At 50.5% G+C, this 20,642-nt stretch overlaps 1 protein-coding gene across 21 annotated transcripts in view; it reads right to left on the reverse strand.

The window, feature by feature from the left end:
• MEGF11 (multiple EGF like domains 11) overlaps positions 1-20,642 on the reverse strand; it is a 377,426-nt gene that overhangs the window by 245,216 nt on the left and 111,568 nt on the right. For all 21 annotated transcript variants that reach the window (XR_011075258.1, XR_011075257.1, XR_011075256.1 and 18 more), the window contains exon 2: positions 1,095-1,200. Coding sequence is in view for 17 of the 21 variants with exons in the window: in XM_068553983.1 (XP_068410084.1) it covers positions 1,095-1,192 (98 nt within the window). In the remaining 4 variants the exon portion in view is untranslated. The remainder of the gene's footprint in view (positions 1-1,094; positions 1,201-20,642) is intronic.

The raw sequence follows: 20,642 nt of genomic DNA on the forward strand, positions 1-20,642 counted from the left end.
TTCCCACTTCACCAGAAAGGAGCACGCTGGTGGCAACGCTGCCTTCCGCTCCAGCCTCGACTCTGTCGGGACCCCTCGTGGAGCACCCGGTCACTGGAGACCACGCTGGTGTGGGCACCATCCCTCTGCCTCCCAGCCAGTCCCGCCAGGCCCTGGGTGAGGGGACTTTCCCTGCCGTGGGGCTGGGGCACTCACCCTCACAGGCATGGAGCACGGCCCTCCCCACTCATCTGCCCTCCTCCAGCATCCGCTTCCCCCATCGGGCCCTCATCTTAATTTTATTCATTTGATTTATTAACATCTAAGTGACAGAGTCATCCTGGTCAGCACGGCCAATCAATTCCAGGGTTTAATTTGGTTTTTCCTGATTGGGTCTCTGGTCACTGTCTTTCCGCTCACCAAAATCGATACTTTCACCTTGTGCTTCAAAGTCAGGCCATCTGCAGAGCCCCGGCCTGTTCCCCCTGGACCTAGTGCTGCAGCCAGAATGCAGCTGCCCTTCCCCTGTCAGCCCTCTCTAACCCCACCAGATCAGAAGCAGCAGGGCCCCCTCACCTACCCTGCTCGGGGCAGGTTGCTGGCTGCCCCGCACATCTGAGCCGCTGCATCATTGCCAGTCCTGGGAGACCAGGAAGGCATCGTGGCATTGGAGAACGGTTCATCTGGACCACAGTCTCTCACTGCACCCCGCCTGTCTGGGGATGGGCACTGAGGCCCTCTGGGCCTCTACTTCCTCATCTGTAAAATGGGTGTAAGTGTCTGGGGATGGGCACTGAGGCCCTCTGGGCCTCTACTTCCTCATCTGTAAAATGGGTGTAAGTGCAAATGCAGGGAGGAATACTGTCAACTACCAGACTGCGTCATTCACGTTGCCTGTCACTCAACGCCCCCACCCTGACCCCCAGAGCACTGAGTCTCAGACAGAATCTACACAGCTTTGGCCCACTTTTCAGCACCTGTGCTGTGTCCCCGGCTGGACTGCAGGCCCTTGGTGGACAGCTTCCGTACCTCCTGCCTCTGCTTTTGTCCCAACAGTGCCAAGCCCAGGGTGAGGCCCCGAGGGAATGTCTGGCTGTCCAAGGACCGCATCTTACCTCTCCCAGTGGCTGCACACGTTGGGGTCCTCGGGGTTGAGGGAGAGGACGGTTTGCAGGAGGGAGCAGACAAGGAGCCCTGCCACTGAGAGCACCATCCTGGGCCCTGCGCGGGAGAACAAAGGAGGCAGCGTCATTAATCAGACCATCTTCCCAGGCATCTGTTTGGGGCCACGACTCCTCGCATGAAGCGGCGGAAGAGGCTCGCTAAGCTGCAAAGTTTCCCATCGTCATCGTGTAATGAGCAGCTGATATTTCACACTTGCAGGCTTTGACTAACACCGTAACACTTCACCACTTCTGAGTAACCGGGCAGTGGGAAGGCTGAGTCAGGGAAACGTTGACATTTTAGGCCAGAGCTTCTGAAAGTTTTTTGGTTCATGGACTGCTTTGAGAATCTAATGAAAGTTACAGAACTTCTCCCCCACAAAATGCACACACGCACGACATTTGGCTGTGATTTCAGGGTGCCCTCAGGCCCCTGAGCCCATCCTTGGACCAAGAACCCCTGATCTTCTACCTTAAGGACAACACCCTCCCCCTGTCCCTTCTCCCTCATCTTTGATGTGCTTTGCCCATTCACTTCCTCTCTCTACTCCCTCCTTCAATGAAGACAGAGAAGAAAGGTGTCTGGTATGGCCCTGGGGACAGGTAAGCTGAGAAAACCCTTCTTAGCAGCTCTGGTCCAACAAGCCACCCAGAAGGCCGGCCCTTGCTTTTCTTGTTCCCATGGGCTGTCAGCCACTGACACCCAGGGTGATGCATCTCTGCACGTCATACCAAACCGGGGGCCAAGGGCTTGGACAGCCTGGTAAGGGGCTTTGAGGAATCAGCTTGTAGAGTTTGATCCTGGCCCCTGAAGTGACAGCCTGAGTCAGGGGTTAAGTGGGCCTACACAGATACCAAACCCCTTGGTCCCTGAACTGAGGATTCCCCAACAAAGGGCCCCTCATAGAGGCAGAGAACCATTAAGGTGGGAGCAGCTGAAATGACCTCGGAGGCTCCTTCCTGTTCAGGGCTCCGTGGTCCTACAGCCTTAGAGAACTGCCCAAGGGTTCCCACCTGGTGAGGGTGCAGGGGGCCTCAGAGCCACCCGCAGGGGACCCGCAATTCATATGTGCTCAAACATCAGCTACAGACTGAACAAACACTATGACTCAGAAAGATAGCACTATATTTCAGGTGTTCACAGATGCGATCGTGATTTGCTTCAAAGCTTTACTGAAATCAAAGGACCTTTTATTCTCAATCAGCCACATTAAAAAAAAAAAAAAAAAAGCAGCTTCTAACAACTGGGAGCAGGGATGGTATAGAAACCCTTTTGACATTGGAAAGGGGTCCCCAGGGTTGAAATGGTTGAGGATTTCTAGTCCATTGACCTGGAGTTTACCGACGAGAAGCACTCACCCTTCTTGGGGACGAGGACGAGTGACATGGATCTTGCACACATCCCCGTCTGTACTCAGAGGGAAGCTAAATGCAGCATCTGCCTTCGTGAAAGGTTAAACTCTCCCCTCCCAGCCCCAATAATTTCCTTGTTAAACTCTTTCTTAGCAGCTCCTTCAAAGATAAACAAATTGTCACAAATTCTGTGTAACCATGGGGGTCCAAATGATGATTAATGAGGTTTTTCCCTCTGAGATCTGGAAACAATCTGGCTAAATGGATTCTGAAAATCGGTTAAGAAAGAGAAAAGCGATTCTGGTGCTTCTGCACAATTTGCAGAATGGGAGTTGCAAGCCACGGCCGCTCCTAACTCCCCCGTACGCTCACCCCACCTGCCCCCAGGCCTCGGAGGCCCCATGAGCACCTGGACAGAGGGCGCCGCACTCACTGGACCCTACACAGCGCTAGGGCTGCCGGTCATTTCAACACAATCTCCTTCAAAGAGAAGGCGAGACCTTCACCTTTGGGAGGAGAAAGAGCCTGCCCAAGACATGGCACTGAGTTTGGAGGATGGGCATCTTCTTCCAGGTGAGGGTTGGGCTGATCAGACGTCAAATAAATCAAGTAACGAAATAAACGAAGGGACAGGCGCGCTGAAAGGCATAACGTCCGGACGCAAACTGCAGAGAATGTCTCATCTTGATTCGCTCCACAGCCCTGTCTCGTTACTTTGGCCGCTCCTGTAATCTCCAGTATTCTCCCGAGAGGACCCCCTGGCCACATCTTCAAACTTACGAAGCTTAGAATATCAAAGGGTGAGGCCACCGGGACTAGAGGAGACTGTGCCTCTGGCCCCTTTTGATCCTTGTGATGGAAGAGGGGTGGCAGATGGAAGTAACTAGGATCGCGGCTATAATTCGGGAGATCTGTTGAAATCTTTGTGAAAACCTTTCTCTCTGAGTCAGATCTGGGCAGGACAGTTTGGCTGACTCCCACTGGGCAGTGATATACCTGGGCACCAGGGCACAGAGAGGGTGACGGGTGTGTGCATAAGCACACAGCAGGTGGAAATGGATGCGGGAGCACAGGACACCGCCAGCCAGGTGGCATTTACACAGTCTGAGGCCTCACTCCTCCGTTACTGTGTGTGTGTCAAGGCTACCGAGCAGGGAACGCTCCCCAGGACTCACACCCAAGCCTCGATCAGCCCTGTCACCAGCATTCGCAAAGTTCGCCATCTGAGGCCAAGCCCACCTCTGTGGTGGTGTGGTCAGGGGAGAAAGATGTCAGCCTGTGGGTGGAAGAGGTGACTCCCCTAGGACCCCCTCAGCCCTCAGACTTTTTCTTTGAAGCGGCCATTCTAAAAGATGCAACCTTATCACCCATCTCTCCTCCCCAGTCAGGCTGGTCCCATCTCCTGCTCTTTCTCACTGCCAAGCCTTGCTCACACGGCTCCCCTGCCCTCAATGCCCTTCTTCCTCAACTCTGCACATCCAAACACCTGCCACGCCAGGTCCAGCTCAGGCCCCAGCCCCGCTCCCCCCCGCTGCAGGGCTTGGCACCTACCGCATGCCAGCACACTACACTCATGTAGCTTCCAGCCCGGCCAGCCGGTCCAGCGCCCATCACCTCCCATCTTGCCCTGACATCTTTCCCAGCAGGTTGACTTCATCTTCCCGATGTGTCCGTAAATGCTTTGAGGCTGGGGTCAAGTCCTAGTCTGTTGCCAGTCAGTTCCTTTTGGGAACTGATTTTAGAAAATGTGTTTCTACTTGTCTCCGACACTTCACTGAGGTGGAGTGAAGAACAGCCAGAAAGGAGCCATCCCCACCTGGGGGCAACTCATAGTCATTAACTTTAATGGGGCTTCCCCGGGCTCGGGCTCTCTCGCTCTCTCTCTCTCTCTCTCTCTCTCTCTCACTCTCTCTCTCTGAGGACAGATCCCAAAGACATATACTTATGAGATGACTGAGGGAAAATCAATCCCGCCGCGATGGTTATTAGGCCGACTCTATTCGGAGTAACAGAGGTTAACTCAGCAGTCACCATCTGATTTGGGGCGTTAATAATTAGATAAGAAAATGCCCCTGGTTTCACTTCAGAGGAAGAGAGCATGTAAATAGATCAGCCGGTTCCCTCCCCTCTGGCCCATGCTCCCTGCATAGTAAGGAGCAGAGGAAGGGAGTGACGTTCCAGAGGTGGAGAAACTTCTTTCCTGACTGGGGGTATGGCTGCTTTACACCTGCTGAACTGGAGGTGAGGCTCACACCTAGCAACAGGTGTAGTCACTCTGCACACCTGGCAGGGCCTGAACTAATCAAACTCCTGGAGTGCCACCTGCCCAGCCCTGGGCCGTGCTTCCAGGACACAAAGAAAGAACACGAGTCAGCTGCAGCCCATTTGCGGAGATGAAAGCAGCAAGCTGTTAAGTCCCCCTGGAGGCCTATGGAAAACTTGGTGGAGGGGATGGGACTTAAGGCGCACAGAATGCGCACAGGGAGAGGGCAAATAAAGGGCATTCAGGGGAAGTACTGCATAAGCAAGCGACTGGAGGCAGGAACGTGCAGGTGGTGCTGGAGGGCCTAGGAGGGTGTGCCCTGCGAAGCAGAAGCGGGCAACATGGGAAACTCTGGGAGGCGTTTTCGAAAATTCTGTTCTATGAAGCGCTAGTCCCAGGAGATACTGATAAAAATCTCCCAGACCAAGATTTCCCTGAGAGACCAAGTTCAGGAAATGCTGCATGCTATGGCCTCATCTTAAATATCCACATTGTATCTGAGAAGACCCTAGGCTCTGGGAAGACCCAGAGTAAAGAGACCTGTTTGTTTCACCCAGTCTTTCCCACAGAACTTTCTAGTGACCTCTGTAGCAGCAGACTTCTTCAGGATACCGGTTTGGTAAACTCTGCTCCTCTCCATCAAGGTCAAGTCTGGAGGAAGTCCTGGTCCTGCCAATCTGCATCCTTAGAGTTTGTATCTATTTGTTTATGCTAACACTTGAGGGCCTTCTGTGCCTGGCACCTGGTGTTGAAGGGACTCTGCCACTGGGTATTAAAGAGACACTGATATCACAGCAAATGACCCCTCCTCCTAGCCTGGGCCTTCTGTCCTGGCCTGGGTCGGCCCTGCAGGCTGAGCAGACCTTACAGATGGCAGCATCCTCTGAAGGTCCTGCCTTCTGCTGGGGCCCCGCCAGCACCAGCACCTGTAGAGTCCAGCTTGTCTCTCTGATGGCAACACACACCTGGCCAGACACCAGCTGCTCACATTAAGCAAGATGCATAAAACTGGGGCAGAGGGCAGACAGACAAACAGATGGCCTCTGCCCCAGGATCAGTCGTGATGACCTCACGGTCCATCTGTGCAAAAATCTCCCCCACCTGCTTCGCTTCCACCACCTGCCTAGTCCCCCTGACTGTGCCAAAATCTTGGACACTGGAGCCTGGTCCGTGTACCTGGAACCTGCTCTCTGTCCGCCCCAGTCTCCTCCAGGGAGCCCTCCCTTCTCAACAACTTTGCACTGGCAGCAGGAGTGGTCAGGCACTATTTTGTGGGTCCTGGGAGGTTTCCAGCCACAACGCTGGGGATCGATTGGTAGTGGCTGCTTGGAATGCTCTCCTGAGAAAAGGAGCTGAGGGGAACATGCCATGATTGATTAGTAATGCCTCTCGTGGGCACTGGATGGGACAAGGACACACGGGTGCCATGCACTTGTCATCCCTGTCTTACATTGCTGAACGGTTGTTTTAACTTTGGAAAGCGCTCCTCTCCTATATGAACCACCTGGATGTGGCCTCAGCTCTTCCCTCTGGGCCTTAGATCCTGCCCATCATTTTCCTTCCCTTTGTACCACACCATCAAAACACACTTCTCGAGGGCAGGGGTTTTGGTCTATTGTGTTCACTGCCGTCCCCAGAACCCAGACCATTGCCTGTACAGAGAGGGGGCTCGATCCATCTTTGTCGACTCCACAAATTGTTCACTCTGCAGCCAACCACCCACCCACCCTGACCTCTCAGCCATCCCGAGCCTCAGGATCAGCCCCATTGCCTGTGCCTGTCTTGACAGAGGCCACCAAAGACCTGTCCTGAGAGCAGGTCTTACCGTATGGGACATTCCACCCTGCACTGACCTTGCACCGCAGAGACACCAATCTGTTGGCGATGGATACAGTGGGCACTGTGACATCCTGAGAGCGATTCAAAGATTCCTGCCTGGGTCACCCCGCCAGCACCGGAGTATGTCTGTTCCAGGAACCAGCACAAGGCAGGCATTGAAGCCCACTCAATAGCTCAGGCTGCAATGGGGGACTGACTGGTGCTCCGAGAGCCTCATGAAAAGGCACTTTCAGGCTCGGGAAGCAGAAGAAGCAAACCCCAAACTGGCACTGATAAAGCAAACGTCTCACATTCCCCCCGGGCACGTGGGTGTATAGAGAGAGATTTCTATCTTCTATTTATAGAACACACACACACACACACACACACACACACACTCCTCTGTTTTTTCCTGAATAAAACAAAAAAGCCAAGTTTGCACTCAATGGGGCAAATGCCAAGGTTATCATCCTGTCTAGTGGACCTTCCCCTTCATCTTCCCACTGCTCTCTCAGCTGGCTCCCACTCCCCAAGCCCCTCTCTGTTTACTGGCCTTGTTGGGGTGTGATTAGTGCCAGAGGAAGAGAGGAGCAGCGATCAGGCCATGATTAAGAGGTTTCACCCTTTGCCTTGATGAAGCCTCCTGCCCTCCAGCAATCCCACCAGGGGCCGGGCTTATGTTGAATGCTTTCTAATCTCCCTGCACCTAAAAAAAAAAAAAAAATAAAAAAGTTAAAAAAAATAAATCCATAGCTCTTCATCTCCAAAAGAGTGATTCCCTGACCGCAGAAGCACAGCAGAAATTCCCAGCGTCAACATGGAGGCCCCGCCAGGTGCCTGCCCACTGGGATAAAACAGGGGATTGGAGTCACCTCCTGAGACATGGTAAACGTCCTCGGCCCAGGGCTCCAGCAAACTGATAAATTCTGCTTTCTCCTTGGCCGGGAAGCCTCGGGCTGCAAATCCTGAAAATGGCACCATGGAGGCCTGCAGTGCCCATTAATCAGGGTCAGAAGACTGTCCTGCCCCTGACATTAGTCAGGCTCGGAGAGAAATCACAGCCTATCCCCAGGGCAGGGAAACGGGGAGGGGGAGTGGACAGAGGTGTAGAAACCAACAAATTCATGAAGCACCCGCCTCCCTCCCCCGTTATGTGCAACCCCTGGGCTCTGAGCCCTCAGCCCTCCCGTTCCCAGGCAGGCAGCAGCTGCGCCCCCAGCCTCCAGCCCCTCTGAAGACGAAGGGAGAAAACTTATCTGTGTTCTTAGGCCATTTCATTTATCACAGAGCAATTATCTCCATCTTTCCATTTCTTTGCAAATCAGGGTACACTCAACCGGCCTGGCCAACCCGGAGGCTGCCTGTGCCCTCACCAACCCAGCCCACTCCGGGCCTGCTCTGCTCCCTTCTCCCACCTTCTCCCAGGGCTGTGGGGTTCTCTGAACTATGGGAACCCCACATGCCCTGGCATTAAATCATGGCCGCATCCACAAAACCCTCACAGACAAGTCAGTCACTCAGGGCCATACAGCCCCATGGGGATTAGTCCCCATTCCCGCTCGCTCTGCAAAAAAACATTTCTAAAACCACAAGATGCAACCACAGATGCCCAGATGGGAAAAGAGCACTGAGGGTTGGGGCCCTGTAGAGTGACCCATCACTGGGTCAAGCCTCCCCATTGGGCTGAGCTGCGAGGATGAACAGCTGGATAGCAAGCCACGTGGTACCAGAACCGGCACCTGGACAGACCTGGGAGAATCACCTGTCAACACCTCATCCCACAGGAGGGCAAACTGCCCCCAGGTGACTTCACGGTCACATGACACATTGGTGCCAGGGCTCATGGAAGGCAAAAGCGGACCTGGACTGACATGGATTCAAATTCTGACTCCACCGTACTAGCTACATAACCTGGATAAAGTCATTTACCTGCTTTGGGGCTGTTTCACATCAATCACATGAGGTAAGACCAACTTCACGGGGCTGTTAGGATATCAAACGAGTCAGCAGGTAAAGTGCTTGGTCCAGAATCTAGCACACAGAATGTGCTCAATAAAATATTAGTTTCCTGCTGACTCATATCCCGCCCCCCCCACCCCATCTCAAAGACCTTTCCAACTCTCTAATTCTGAATTCTAGAATTTCTAAGGAGCTTGGTAAATATTGATGGAAAAATCCTCTGCTGGAAAATCTAGGCTTGGCTATATGTATTTGGTGACTCCAGGGTCAGTCTTAAATGTACAATTACCAAGATGGTCTCATCTTTCATCCATCCTTTCAGCAAACATTTATTGAACACTTGCCAGTCATTGGACACAAAGACAACTCAGGCAGATCCTGCCCCAAGACCCCAAACACCTGCTGGAGGGTGTGTGGGAATGGCTGTGAGAGGGCAGTGGACCCAGGATGTGGCTTAATTCAAAGCACTGAGGCCTTTGCCCGGCAGGAAGCCTCAGGCAAATGTGATGGGATATCAGAGACCTTTGCTGGAATTGATGCATACCATCCCCACAGGACCCCCACATGTTGAATCTGGCCCATCTCCATACCAGTTTCCTCTGAATCCACTCTTGATCAGGGCTGCCTCCTCTGAAGGTGGGCAACCTGTTCCCTTGTCCAGCCTCCCGGCTCTACTCTGTCAGGACTCAGAGCAGCTACATTTCCTCTCTCCCTTGGGTCTTCCCTCCTGAGTTCCAGCTCAGCTCAGGAGCAGCTCAGCTTTCCATGGCCCCATTCTTCTCTCTGCCTGCTAAGTCATTAACTTGCTGTGTGACTTGGGACAGGTTGCTTTCCTTCTCTGAGCTTCACTCTCTGCTTGTCCCAGAGGCTGGGGTCAGACTGTACCATCTCCTGGACTCTTCCAGCTCTACAAATTTACCTCCAGCATGTCTCCCTTCCCTGCCCTTCCCATCCTCACATTCTTCTCTCTCTTCACCCCCACATTGGGTTTGCTCCACCTCCCAGCAGCAACAAGATAAAGCAGCAGAGGCAGGAGAATTGGATTCTAGGTTTAGATCATGGAGAACTCATTTCACTGCTCTGAGCCTCCTTTTCCTCTCTGACTACAGGGGAAGGATGAGAGAATGACCAGTTCTTGTGAGGATTAAACTGCAGCCCAGCACTGGAAATGTAGGCGTCAGTGGCATTGTGAGGGCTGGGACCCTAAGTTCCTGCCTACCTCTCTGTCCAATCTTCAGCACCCCTTTGAAGACTGGCCTCTTGTCTCGTGCTCTAGTCCAGCCCAGGGACCACATCAGGGCAGCCTCTGCCCCATCACACCTTGGGGACCTCTTCTCACCTGTCAGGAGCTAAACAGGAGGGCATGGTTGTCAGTCTACAGACTAGGGCAGCCTCTCCAGGTTTCCTTCTGGAACCTTCTGTATGTATCTAGGCCAGGAGAATCTGAAGCCAGACACCAACAAAGCCTGAAGGGTCCTACACCTGTGCATTGGTTGTGGAAATGGGCATTGATGTGTCCTAGAAAGCCGCTTGGCAATATATAACAAAATGTTTTAATCTACGTCTTTAGCCCAGCATTCCATTTCTGCAATTTAACTTTTAAAAATTGACCAAGGCCAAGGATAGGTTCAAGAATGTTGCATCATCTCTTAATAAAGAGATATTCATTGCAGCAGCATTGAAACAACCTGAATGCCTAAATCACTGGGGTCCTTGCTAAATAAATCCCACCATGTATACAAAACAAAATATTATGCAAACATTAAAGATACTGACGTGTGGGAAAATATGGAAGCCTATACACTGGAGCATTAATAGCGGTCGTCTGTAAGGGGAGGGGAAGAGAAAAACATCACAGGACTTGTGCTTTTTAAGTCAAACATTTTTGTTCTTATATTAGTGTTTCTTACAATGAGCATTATCATCACCATAATCATAAAAGCAAACATATTTTAAGATAATATATGTAAAGCACTCCCACTCCTGGGCATATATCCAGAAAAGATGAAAACTAATTCAAAAAGATACATGTACCCCAATGTTCATTGCAGCATTATTTGCCATAGCCAAGATATGGAAGCAACCTAAATGTCCATTGACAGAGGAATGGATAAAGAAGATGTGGTATATATATATATATATGCTAGAATATTACTCAGCCATAAAAAAGAATAAAATATTGCCATTTGCAGCAACATGGGCGGACTTAGAGATTATCATACTAAGTGAAGGAAGACAGACAAACGTCATATGATATCACTTATATGTGGAATCTAAAAAAAATGATACAAATGAACTTACAAAACAGAAATAGACTCACAGACATAGAAAACAAATTTATGGTTACCAAAGGCGGGAGGGGATAAACTAGGAGCTTGGGATTAACAGATACACACTGCTATATATAAAACAGCTAAACAACAAGGATTAACAGATACACACTACTATATATAAAACAGCTAAACAACAGCTACTGTATAGCATAGGGAACTATATTCAATATCTTGTAATAACCTACAATGGAAAAGAATCTGAAAATACATATATAGAAAACTGAATCACTTTGCTGTAGGCCTGAAACTAACACATTGTAAATCAATTACACTTCAATTAAAAAAAAAGAATAGAAAACAAAATTTTTTTTTGAATTTTATTTTATTTATTTTTTTATACAGCAGGTTCTTATTAGTCATCCATTTTATACATATCAGTGTATACATGTCAATCCCAATCTCCCAATTCATCACACCACCACCACCCCCCCGCTGCTTTCCCTCCTTGGTGTCCATACGTGTGTTCTCTACATCTGTGTCTCAATTTCTGCCCTGCAAACTGGTTCATCTGTACCATTTCTCTAGGTTCCACATATATGCGTTAATATGTGATATTTGTTTTTAATTTTAAAAAATTTTTAAAAGAATAGGAAAAAAATACATTAAATAAATGAATAAAAGATGATACACTTAAGTTCACTACCATGGAAAGGACCCTGATATATCATCATGTGAAAAACACAGGTTACAAAGTAGCATGAAGGTTACAATCGCATCGTACATGCGGGTGGTATGTGTACTGAGAGCAAACAAAAAAAAGAAAGATGCCCAGAAGGATGTTAACAAAGGCGTCTGGGGGATGATATTTTAGGTGACTTACCTTCTTCTCTATACTCTTCTGTCAACATTTTCTATGATGAGCTGGTCAGCTTTTCAATTTAATAAAACCACAATAAAGCCACCTTCATTTTGCAAAAAAAGGCAGGGCCCCTTGTCAGTGCCCCCATAGCATACCCTCCCCCAGGCCCAGACTCTCCCACACTGCTCCTTGGGGTGCATATTACCAAAGAGCAGGGACTTACGAGCCCTGAGCCTGCTACCCCTAGGGACACAGGCCAATTTATGGAGCTTTCCAGGCAGCCCTGGAAGCCATCAAGCCGGGGTGGGGGTGTGGGTGGGGATTGCCAGGATAACTGTATGGCCTTTGTCCATGCTGTGATTATATCCACGCTGTGATTAAAAACATTATGCCATTTCAAAGACCCAAAATGATCTGTTGACACCGAAAATGGATGGATAATGTATGATTTGGTCAGCTCTATCCAGTATAATAAATGAACCAAGTATTCAGATTTTTAAAAGAAAGTTATTGCAGCCCTTTGTCCATGACACTGATGAATCCTGGCTCACAGCCTGGTCAGGTCAGCCCAGGGAGCGTCACCTCACTCCAGCGCCCGCTCAGCCCCCGGCATCCCCACAGGCTCTGCTCCTCCAGGGGTAACAAGCACCCAGAACTCTGGTCTCAATTCCTGGGTCCTAACCCCAGCTCTGTCTCTTACCAACTGTGTGACCTTGGGCAGGTCACTTAACCTCTGGGAGCGCCAGCTTCCTCCTCTGTGAAGTGGGAGTAGTAAGAAAACCTGCCTCACAGGGTCCTGAGAGCCAAAGAGATGAGGATTATGAGAAGGGCCTGTAGACAGTAAAACACTGAGTAAAATGTGGCCATCACCCTCTTGCTGGGGGCCGGAGGGGGTGTGTGCAGGGAGAGAGAATGAGTTTCTTAGGATCCTCCAATAAGGACCACCTCCTCGGGGTGGGACACGTCTGCCAGAACGCAGAGAAAGGGACTCAAGATGAATTTCAGTAAGTTTGCAGTTTAGCCCACCCCAGGCCCTGCTGACCCACAGTCTAAGCAAGAGATAATTCCAAGTCTGGAACCAGAAGCCAATTCGGCTGCGTTTCTGGCCTAGGATGTGTCTGACAACCATCTCCACAGTCAAGAGCATTCGTGAAAAATGGTTCTTCTGAACTCTGGTTTTCCGGAGGAGCAAGACACTCACACACCTTCCAGAACATCAGCACCCTGCACCCCTTCCCAAAGGAAGGGGTCACCAAAAGAGCACCGCGGCAGATCAAAACCTATCCTCATCTTCCCAGGTTTAATTTGCAGAATGGCACACAACTCCCAGACTCACTGTGTTCCTGGTCTGGTTATTCATTGTTTATTTCAGTATTTTCCAGGAAATTGTTCATTAAGGATAAAAGCACCTGCTTACTGTAAAAGGGCATTACACAAAGACTCTGGCATGGGGGGCCTAGGAAGAACATTAATGAATGAAGTGAAACAGAACAAACATGCTATCAATTAAAGGTCTATAAAGAAATGTCTGGCATTGGTGGATTACGATAGAGGGATGAAATGAAACATCATATTTTTAGACCACGGTGGTGTTTAAAAAAAAATGGGAGGGAAAATAATTACAAAAGGTGGCAGAGGTAATGATCTATTTCTGGAGCAACTAAAGCCTGTGCTTCCATTAAGAGAATTATAGATCAATTCTGTTTTGTCTGGGGGCATATATGTGTGGTGTGTGCTAAATTAAAAAGCTTAACGTGTCAGAGCAGTTCCTTCTGAGGGTTCCACGGAACAATGCTGACTGAGGCATTAGGCCTGAGAGAGGCATGGCAGGTGATGGAGAGGAAGTTAGGAGCATCTGAGCCATGTCACTGAGTCAGGCTCAGCCAGGCACAGGCCATCCTGAGCACCAGTGTCCAAGAGCATATGAAGCCCAACCTCAGTTAACCGGAACTTCAATTAACTGGGGTGCCACCAAAGCCACTGGCCACGCTCACGGGTGCATTTCCACCCCAGAGACAGTGAGATTTTTTTTTTTTTCTCTCCTGAAAAGCAGTTTCCGAGGCTAGCTTCTACACTGGTGATCTATTCAGCTTTATTTCCTTTACTTCATACCCTCTCCTGGACAAGGACAGGCCTTGAGGAATAAGGACCCTTGAAATCATGCCAGATCCCAATAAATCCAAACAGACATGATCCCACTCACCATCATCCACTTACCAAGGCAGGAAAGGAAACAGGTACAATTGCAAAAAATGGTTTTGGTAGCAGGCACTAGAACCCCAGAAAGGTCTTCTCTGCCTAACTCCCAACTCAACAGGAAACTCAGAAATGTGAACTGCCCATTCCTCAAGGCAAGATAGGGAGGTGGGGGGCAGGTTCCGCCTCTGATGCCAGCTGCTCCAAGCTGCTTTCTGCCCTTTCCGCAGGCAGGTGGAGCGGTGAGGCGCCAACCTCCAATATACTGAATCACCGACAGGTAGAAAACGGGAAGCTCGTGCCAAGTCTAACCATGCCCCCTCCCCGTGCTCTAACTCTCTGGTGTGCCCACAAAGTTCTAAACTTGCCATAACACATACAGGGACTCAGTGGGATGGGAAGAACGGGAGGCAGGTCAGAAGCTTGCGAAGCCATGGTAGACCTCTGATACACAGAGGTTTGGCTGTGCCAAGATGAGGAGCAGAAAGAAAAGGAGAGGGGCACAGGTAGGAGTTGGGTCTGGGGTCTGGGTGTGCCCAGCTGGCTGGCAAACCAGGGCTGAAGTTTGAGCTCAAGTGAGCACTGTGTACTAACGCCATATTCGGTACCTAAGAGCACCTACTAAGGATGCTCTGTTAACATCCCCTGTTGGATGAGAACCCGGATGAAGACTGACTCAAATAGTGAACATTCCGTTCACTCACCAACCATGGAGCATCTTACTGAGCCCCAGAAGAAAGCAGGAAATGAATGGCTCCCGAGAGACTGCCCTGTTCCGGCCACTGAGCTGGGCACGTGGCCAATCCCCGTCTTCACAGTGGCTCTAAGAAGCAGGCATTATGATCTCCATGGGCAGGTGATGAAACGGAGACTCACAGTTTAGAAGTGCATGAACTAGATCTGAACTGAGGACTACCTGCTTATCTATCACTATGCTTCCAGGTCTGTCTTTGCCCTTCTGACTTTGTGTGTACGTGCACACATGTGTGCAAGTATGTGTGCAAATGTGCTATGTGTGGCATGTGGGGGAGGGTTGGGGGGGGTCATCTCTTTGGATCAGAGCTTCCTCCATGCTCACTAAGTTTGAGCAGAGGAAGAGGGGACACTGTGCTATTGGGGAAAGAGGACGTGCTTGGGCCAGCTGTGTGACCTTGGGCCAGTCTCCTGCCTCCTTGGGGCTTCACTGTCCTCTATTAGCTGAGAGGAAGCCTTTCTTAGCTGGTTCCTCATCTGAACCACAGAATCCAGAAAATGATTTCAGTGACTGTTTTGTCAACTCTCCCAAGGGTTCATAACTCATACCATTCTAGATGCACAGGAGAAAAGTAAATCCATTACATACAGTGGACGGCATGGGGTGTTAGGAACCTAGCTGAGAAAGTACTAGATGGTCTTTAAGGTCCCTAGGGCTCTGACATCAGGAGATGGGTGGGGAGGCTGTGTGCCTCCACTACAGGAGCTGGGCAGGATGATGATCCTGAGCATAGCTGAGGCTGCAGGTGAGGATGCCAGACCCCCAGACCAGATTATCTTAGTTTACAACGTCCTCCGTGTGTATTTCCCTTGTGTCATCCTGTAACCTAACTACCTTCTTTAAACGTACCAATCTCACCTCCACTGTGATTTGAGGAATCAAGAAAGAAATTGCGAACAGGCCTTTAAAGGAATAAGCCCTACCTTTCACTGTCTACCCCTAGAGCTAGCTAACTGGGGGCAGAGGGGTGGGTAGCAATAACTGGCAAGAGATCTGAATGGGATCAATAATTGAGCACATGAGTCCTGTGTACCTCTCTTGCCCTCAGAGGACACGGAGTTTATTTTAGTACAGAAAGGGCCCATTCCCCAGCAAGGCAGAGCAGTGGTTTGTGCGCCAGGAATGAGCAGGGCCCCACCCTATTCTGGGCCTCACCCAGAATATATTCTAATACCTTAACAAGTGAGAGCGCACCTAGCCCTCAACTTTCAGCTCTGCTTGTGGAACGCTCAGATGCTGGGATGCGTCCAAGGCAACAGGGAAGGGGCAGCACGCTGCGGAATTCTGCAGCCAGCTCAGCCCAGCTCCCAAGAAACCTCCGGCTCAGCAGTAGCCGTGGCAACATTTTTGCATCAAAAAAGGACATATCTAGGCAGAACAGGCGCATGCCAGACTCTGGATCCTCTACAAAGTGGAGAGGAGGATAAAATCACCCCAAGGGAGGAAGGCAGAGGAGACATTTATTTCAAACCAATTTCACCCACTGTGGAGCAATCACTAAAGTCAAATGGTAGAGCTGTACGGCTCTCTGTGTCACAGCGGATAAAGGTGGGAAGAACAAGTGAGCAATGCGACCACCAGCCTGACGCAGTTGCTGTGGGGAGGACCTGTGAGGGGACAGGATCTGCTGACGAGGCTGCCCGTGGGCTCTGAGGAGGGCCTGAGCCAAACGCCCAACCAAAAGCCAAGAAAAACAGGCCAGGGACAGAGAAACCCAGAACCAGATCTCTCGCCCCCAGGTCTACCAATAATCAGCCGTGTGACCCTGAATGAGTCACTGAACCTCTCTGGGCTGTTTCCTGATAAGGAGGAGCTAGAATCACTTCTCAGGTAGTCTTGCCTGAGTAGATGACATGGGCTTAAAGGCCTCAGTTTGAGCTTTCCAGCATCACCCACCAGCCATGGGAAAGCTTTTAATGGTTTCTCTAGGCCTTGGATTCTCCATTTATAAAAGGACGTTGACTGACAGTCCTGTAATTTTAGAGCCAGATTTGGACTCTAGCTAAGGCCCCTTACAGCTCTAAAAAGTTCTACAGTGATTCTCTGCAGCAAGAGCAGATGACAGGGAGGAGAGGGTCCTCTCCAAGGGGGGGTTCTCAGCACCTGGCCCAGTGTCAGGTGTGAGTAAATGTTTGATAACTAGCCAATGATTGGACCAGTGAATCAATGAACAAGTCTCTGTTTCTGCATGAGCAAACTGAGGTTGAGTGCAAAGACACTTGCCCAAGCTGATAACAGATAGAGCTGACCTCAAAGACAGGTCTTTGGACCCCAAATCCAGTGCCCCTCTCACTCCACCATCTACTGGGAAAGGGAAGGGAGGTCCTTGAGCAGAGCCTCCTTGGGGGGCAAGGCAGCCTGTGGGCAGGGGGATGGTGAGATCTCCCTGGGGCCATACTGGATTCTGTGTACCTTGAATCTACCAGCCTCTCAGTCAACCCCAGTGTCTGCTGCCTTTCCAGCCTATTTACGAAGCTCTTGTCCCAAAGAGGGTCTTCTTCTCCTCGGGTACAGAGAGAAGGGCTGCTGGTGTCTGGCCAGGGTCTCTGCCTGCCACCTCCTTCAGCCTTTCTTGCAAGTACTTATTTTCTTCCTCCAAAGATGGGCACAAAGGAGGCAAGTAAATAGAGAGGCAGAGTTGGGTGCTGCAGGAAAGCTTCCAGAATGTAACTTTCTGCTCCCCAGAGGCCTCTGCTGGGAAGTCACAGTCTGATCCCACTCGTCTATCTCTGCCCTGCTTTCTCGGGCCCTCAGAAACTATCTTCACCAGTCCTCTCTCCCAGGGACTGGTGGAACAGCTTCTGCAGCGCCTCCCCAATCTTAATAATCCCTCACCTTCTCGTGGGCTTTTTATCTTCTCGTAGATAAAGCACATCCTTATCTACTGTCTCATTTGATCCTAGAAGAGCCCACTGGAGATGAGAACCCTGAGGTGGGACTCAGGGGGTGAGGAGGGGCCGAAAGTTTCAGTAGCAGAGTGGGGACCAGGTAGCACAGGAACACTTGTCCAGAGGTAGCAATAAGCACCTCCCCCTTTCCTCTGGCACCTCCTCTGTCCCTGGGGAACTGCAAAGGCAGGAATCAGAATGCCCCCATCAGAAAGCTCAGAGCAGGGCTGAGGCTGCCTGGCAAGGGACCGGAGGTGGGAGGGCAGGGGGAATCACTCCTTCCAGGCAGGACATCTAGCTCCCTGCTCCCAGCACGCACACGCACGCGCACGCGCACGCGCACACACACACACACACACACACACACACACACACACACACACACACTAAACAGTGGTACCCATCCCACCTGCATGCTAGAACCACCTAGGAACATTTTTAAATAGCCATGCTTGGGACCTCACTGTAGGCCAATTAGAACTAAATTTCTGTGGGTGGAGCTTGGGCATCTGTATTTTTTTCAAAGCACCCCAGACGATTCCAGCAAGCAGCCAAGGTCAAGAACCATCCACTAGGATTCCCTGAGGGCAGAGGCTGCGACCCTCATTCAGATGAAAGCCTAGGAGAGGGTGACCTTGTCCTTTCTCTGCCTCTTTCTCATTTCTAACCCCAGAGCACAGGTACCTAGCCTGAAGACCCCCTTCCTGTCAAGATCCTGGTTCTGCTCTGGACCCACAGGGCACCCCAACCCCATCAAAGTGTCTCTGGGTGGCAGAAGCAGGGGTCTGCTAAACCATTAGTGAAGTTGCCTGCCACCTCCAAGAAGCCAGCCAGGCCCAGGTGAAAGGGGAGGGCAGAGCTGCAATAACAGGAATGCCCTTCGACCTTCCCCGTAGCACATCTATATGACAACAGACACAGGGCAGAGGGCGTGTGGCTCCTCCACCCACCCCAGGGCTGGTACAAGTGCCCTGGGCACCAATCAACATCACCCAAACCCAACCACAGGTGGTGAATGAGCAAACCGTTACTGGCATCCCCACAGGCAGATACCTTAGCATCTGATCCCAATTGTGGGGAGAGCCCTGCCCTTCTTCTCTCCACCCATCTATCCATTCCCGCACTGTTCACTGAGCATCTCTGATGTGCCAGGCACTGAGGATACAGCCCCACAGAGCTTAGCTACATGGTAGGTGCTATAGTCCCCATTGTACAGGCGAGGGGACTGAGGAGAGTGGTGGCCTGCCTGTCACTGGGCACTGGCTGAGCCAACCCAGGCCCCTCAGCGTGGTGAGCTCTGCTGTATAACCACCCACGTAACTTTTGCCCCATCCCACGGTGAAAAGCAGCGGGACCCCTCTTTCAGGGATGGGAGAGCAGAGCTCACTAAGAGGCTGGAGCCAAGCACACTCCCTGGTCCCGGAGCCCTGAGGTCCGGCATCTGCCCTGCTGGCCCTCCCACCCACTCCCTCCTCTAATGAAAATCCAGAGAGCAGCAATGAAATTCACCTTAATAAGCACTCGTTAGAAATATGCTAATGGGGAGGAAGCTGATATCATATGCCCTGAAAGCCCAAGGGAGAAGGAGATGAAAAAAATTCAATATTGAGTTTTGTCTCATTTCAAAGCCACTTTCAAAGTGGTCATAAATCTTCTGTGTGACCTGACATAATGAGGAGCTGCCAGTGGCTCGGGCGTTAATAATTAGCAGTTGCCAGCTGCTGAACTGAATGCATTAGACTTTCTGGTCCTCACTGTGTGGAGAGAGAGGTAAGGTACAAACTAGGTCCCATGCGTAGGCTGACCCATCCGCACAGCCTGCCCACCTGCCAGCCCTGGGGCAGAGCTTGTGGCTGTGAGAGAGACTGCACGATGTGCCAGAAAAGCGAGGCTCAGGAATCAGCAAGGCCCACCTTGAACCCCAGCTTAGGGGGTGTTGAATTCCGCTTGGCGTGAGGACAAGTCCCTGACATGACCAAGCCTCAGCTTCTATCCATCCGTGAGGTTGACAACAACACATGTGCCGTGCTGGGTCCCTGGGGGGACCATGTGTGGGTGTCATCTGGCTTACCAGTGTGGTGGTGTGTAGAGAACTCTCTGGAGTCAGCTGGTCTGAATCAAAAACCAGTGCTGTTAATTAGTAGCTGAGTGACTTTGGACAAATGACTTAATCTCTCAGAGGCTCTGTTTCCTCATCTGCAAATGGAGATGGTAATTGTATCTATTGTGAAAATTAAATGAGGTAATTACACCAGTATCTGGTACACTGTTAACAACTCAACAAATATAGCCGCTATGGCTATAGTAGCTACTGTTTATACTACTGTCTTCTTAAGTTCCCCCACACCCGCCTTCGATACCATTGATAAAAACCTTGGGGGTTGTCACTTATCCTTTTTTGTTTTTAATTTTCTGGGTAACTTTGGGAAACTGACTTAACCTCTCTGATTCTTAGCTGTCCTACAAAGTGAGGATGATTAGTCCTGCTGTGATCTATGTGCAGGATGGTTATAAAGGTCAAAAAGATAATGCAAGTGAAAGTGCTTTGAAATGTATAATAAATGGCACAGGAGTGGGGAATTATCATCGTTGACTTCCAGCAGGAAGGCTATTCTAGATGCCATGGTTGGCCTCCCTTCCCTAGGCAGCAAGGGACAGTCTCTCTCAAGACCTCAGAGGAAAAAAGTCTACATTTCTCCCAGACAACAGTGGCAGCCAATTACAACTTTTAATTCCAACAAATGTCTAACTGATGTCTCTCCTACTGGCTGCTGTCTTTCTTGCTCTGCCCTTGGGAGAAAGAGAGACAAGGCAATGGTCACTGTTTGCATAGGAGTTCCTCATAGTCTACAACAGTTTGTTTTTAATTTGCAGTAAGATGCGGACCAATGCGTGGTCCTACCCGCACTGGTCTCCCGCCTCCCAGACTGGTCTCCACCTTGTCCAATAAAAGGAATCCACTGACTGTATCAATGTCAAGTTGCTATCAAGTCTCTAGTGTTTTCACTCAATTTCTGGACTTCTCTCACTGTAGACCCAACAGCTTGTGGGCTGGCACAAGTCCCTGGAGTGCACTTTGAGTTGCTGGAAGGCAGTGGGCACAGAGGATCAAGCCAGGGTTCTTGGCTCCTGGTCCT

This window comes from Eschrichtius robustus, chromosome 1, assembly GCF_028021215.1.
Source record: "Eschrichtius robustus isolate mEscRob2 chromosome 1, mEscRob2.pri, whole genome shotgun sequence".
NCBI lineage: Eukaryota > Metazoa > Chordata > Mammalia > Artiodactyla > Eschrichtiidae > Eschrichtius > Eschrichtius robustus.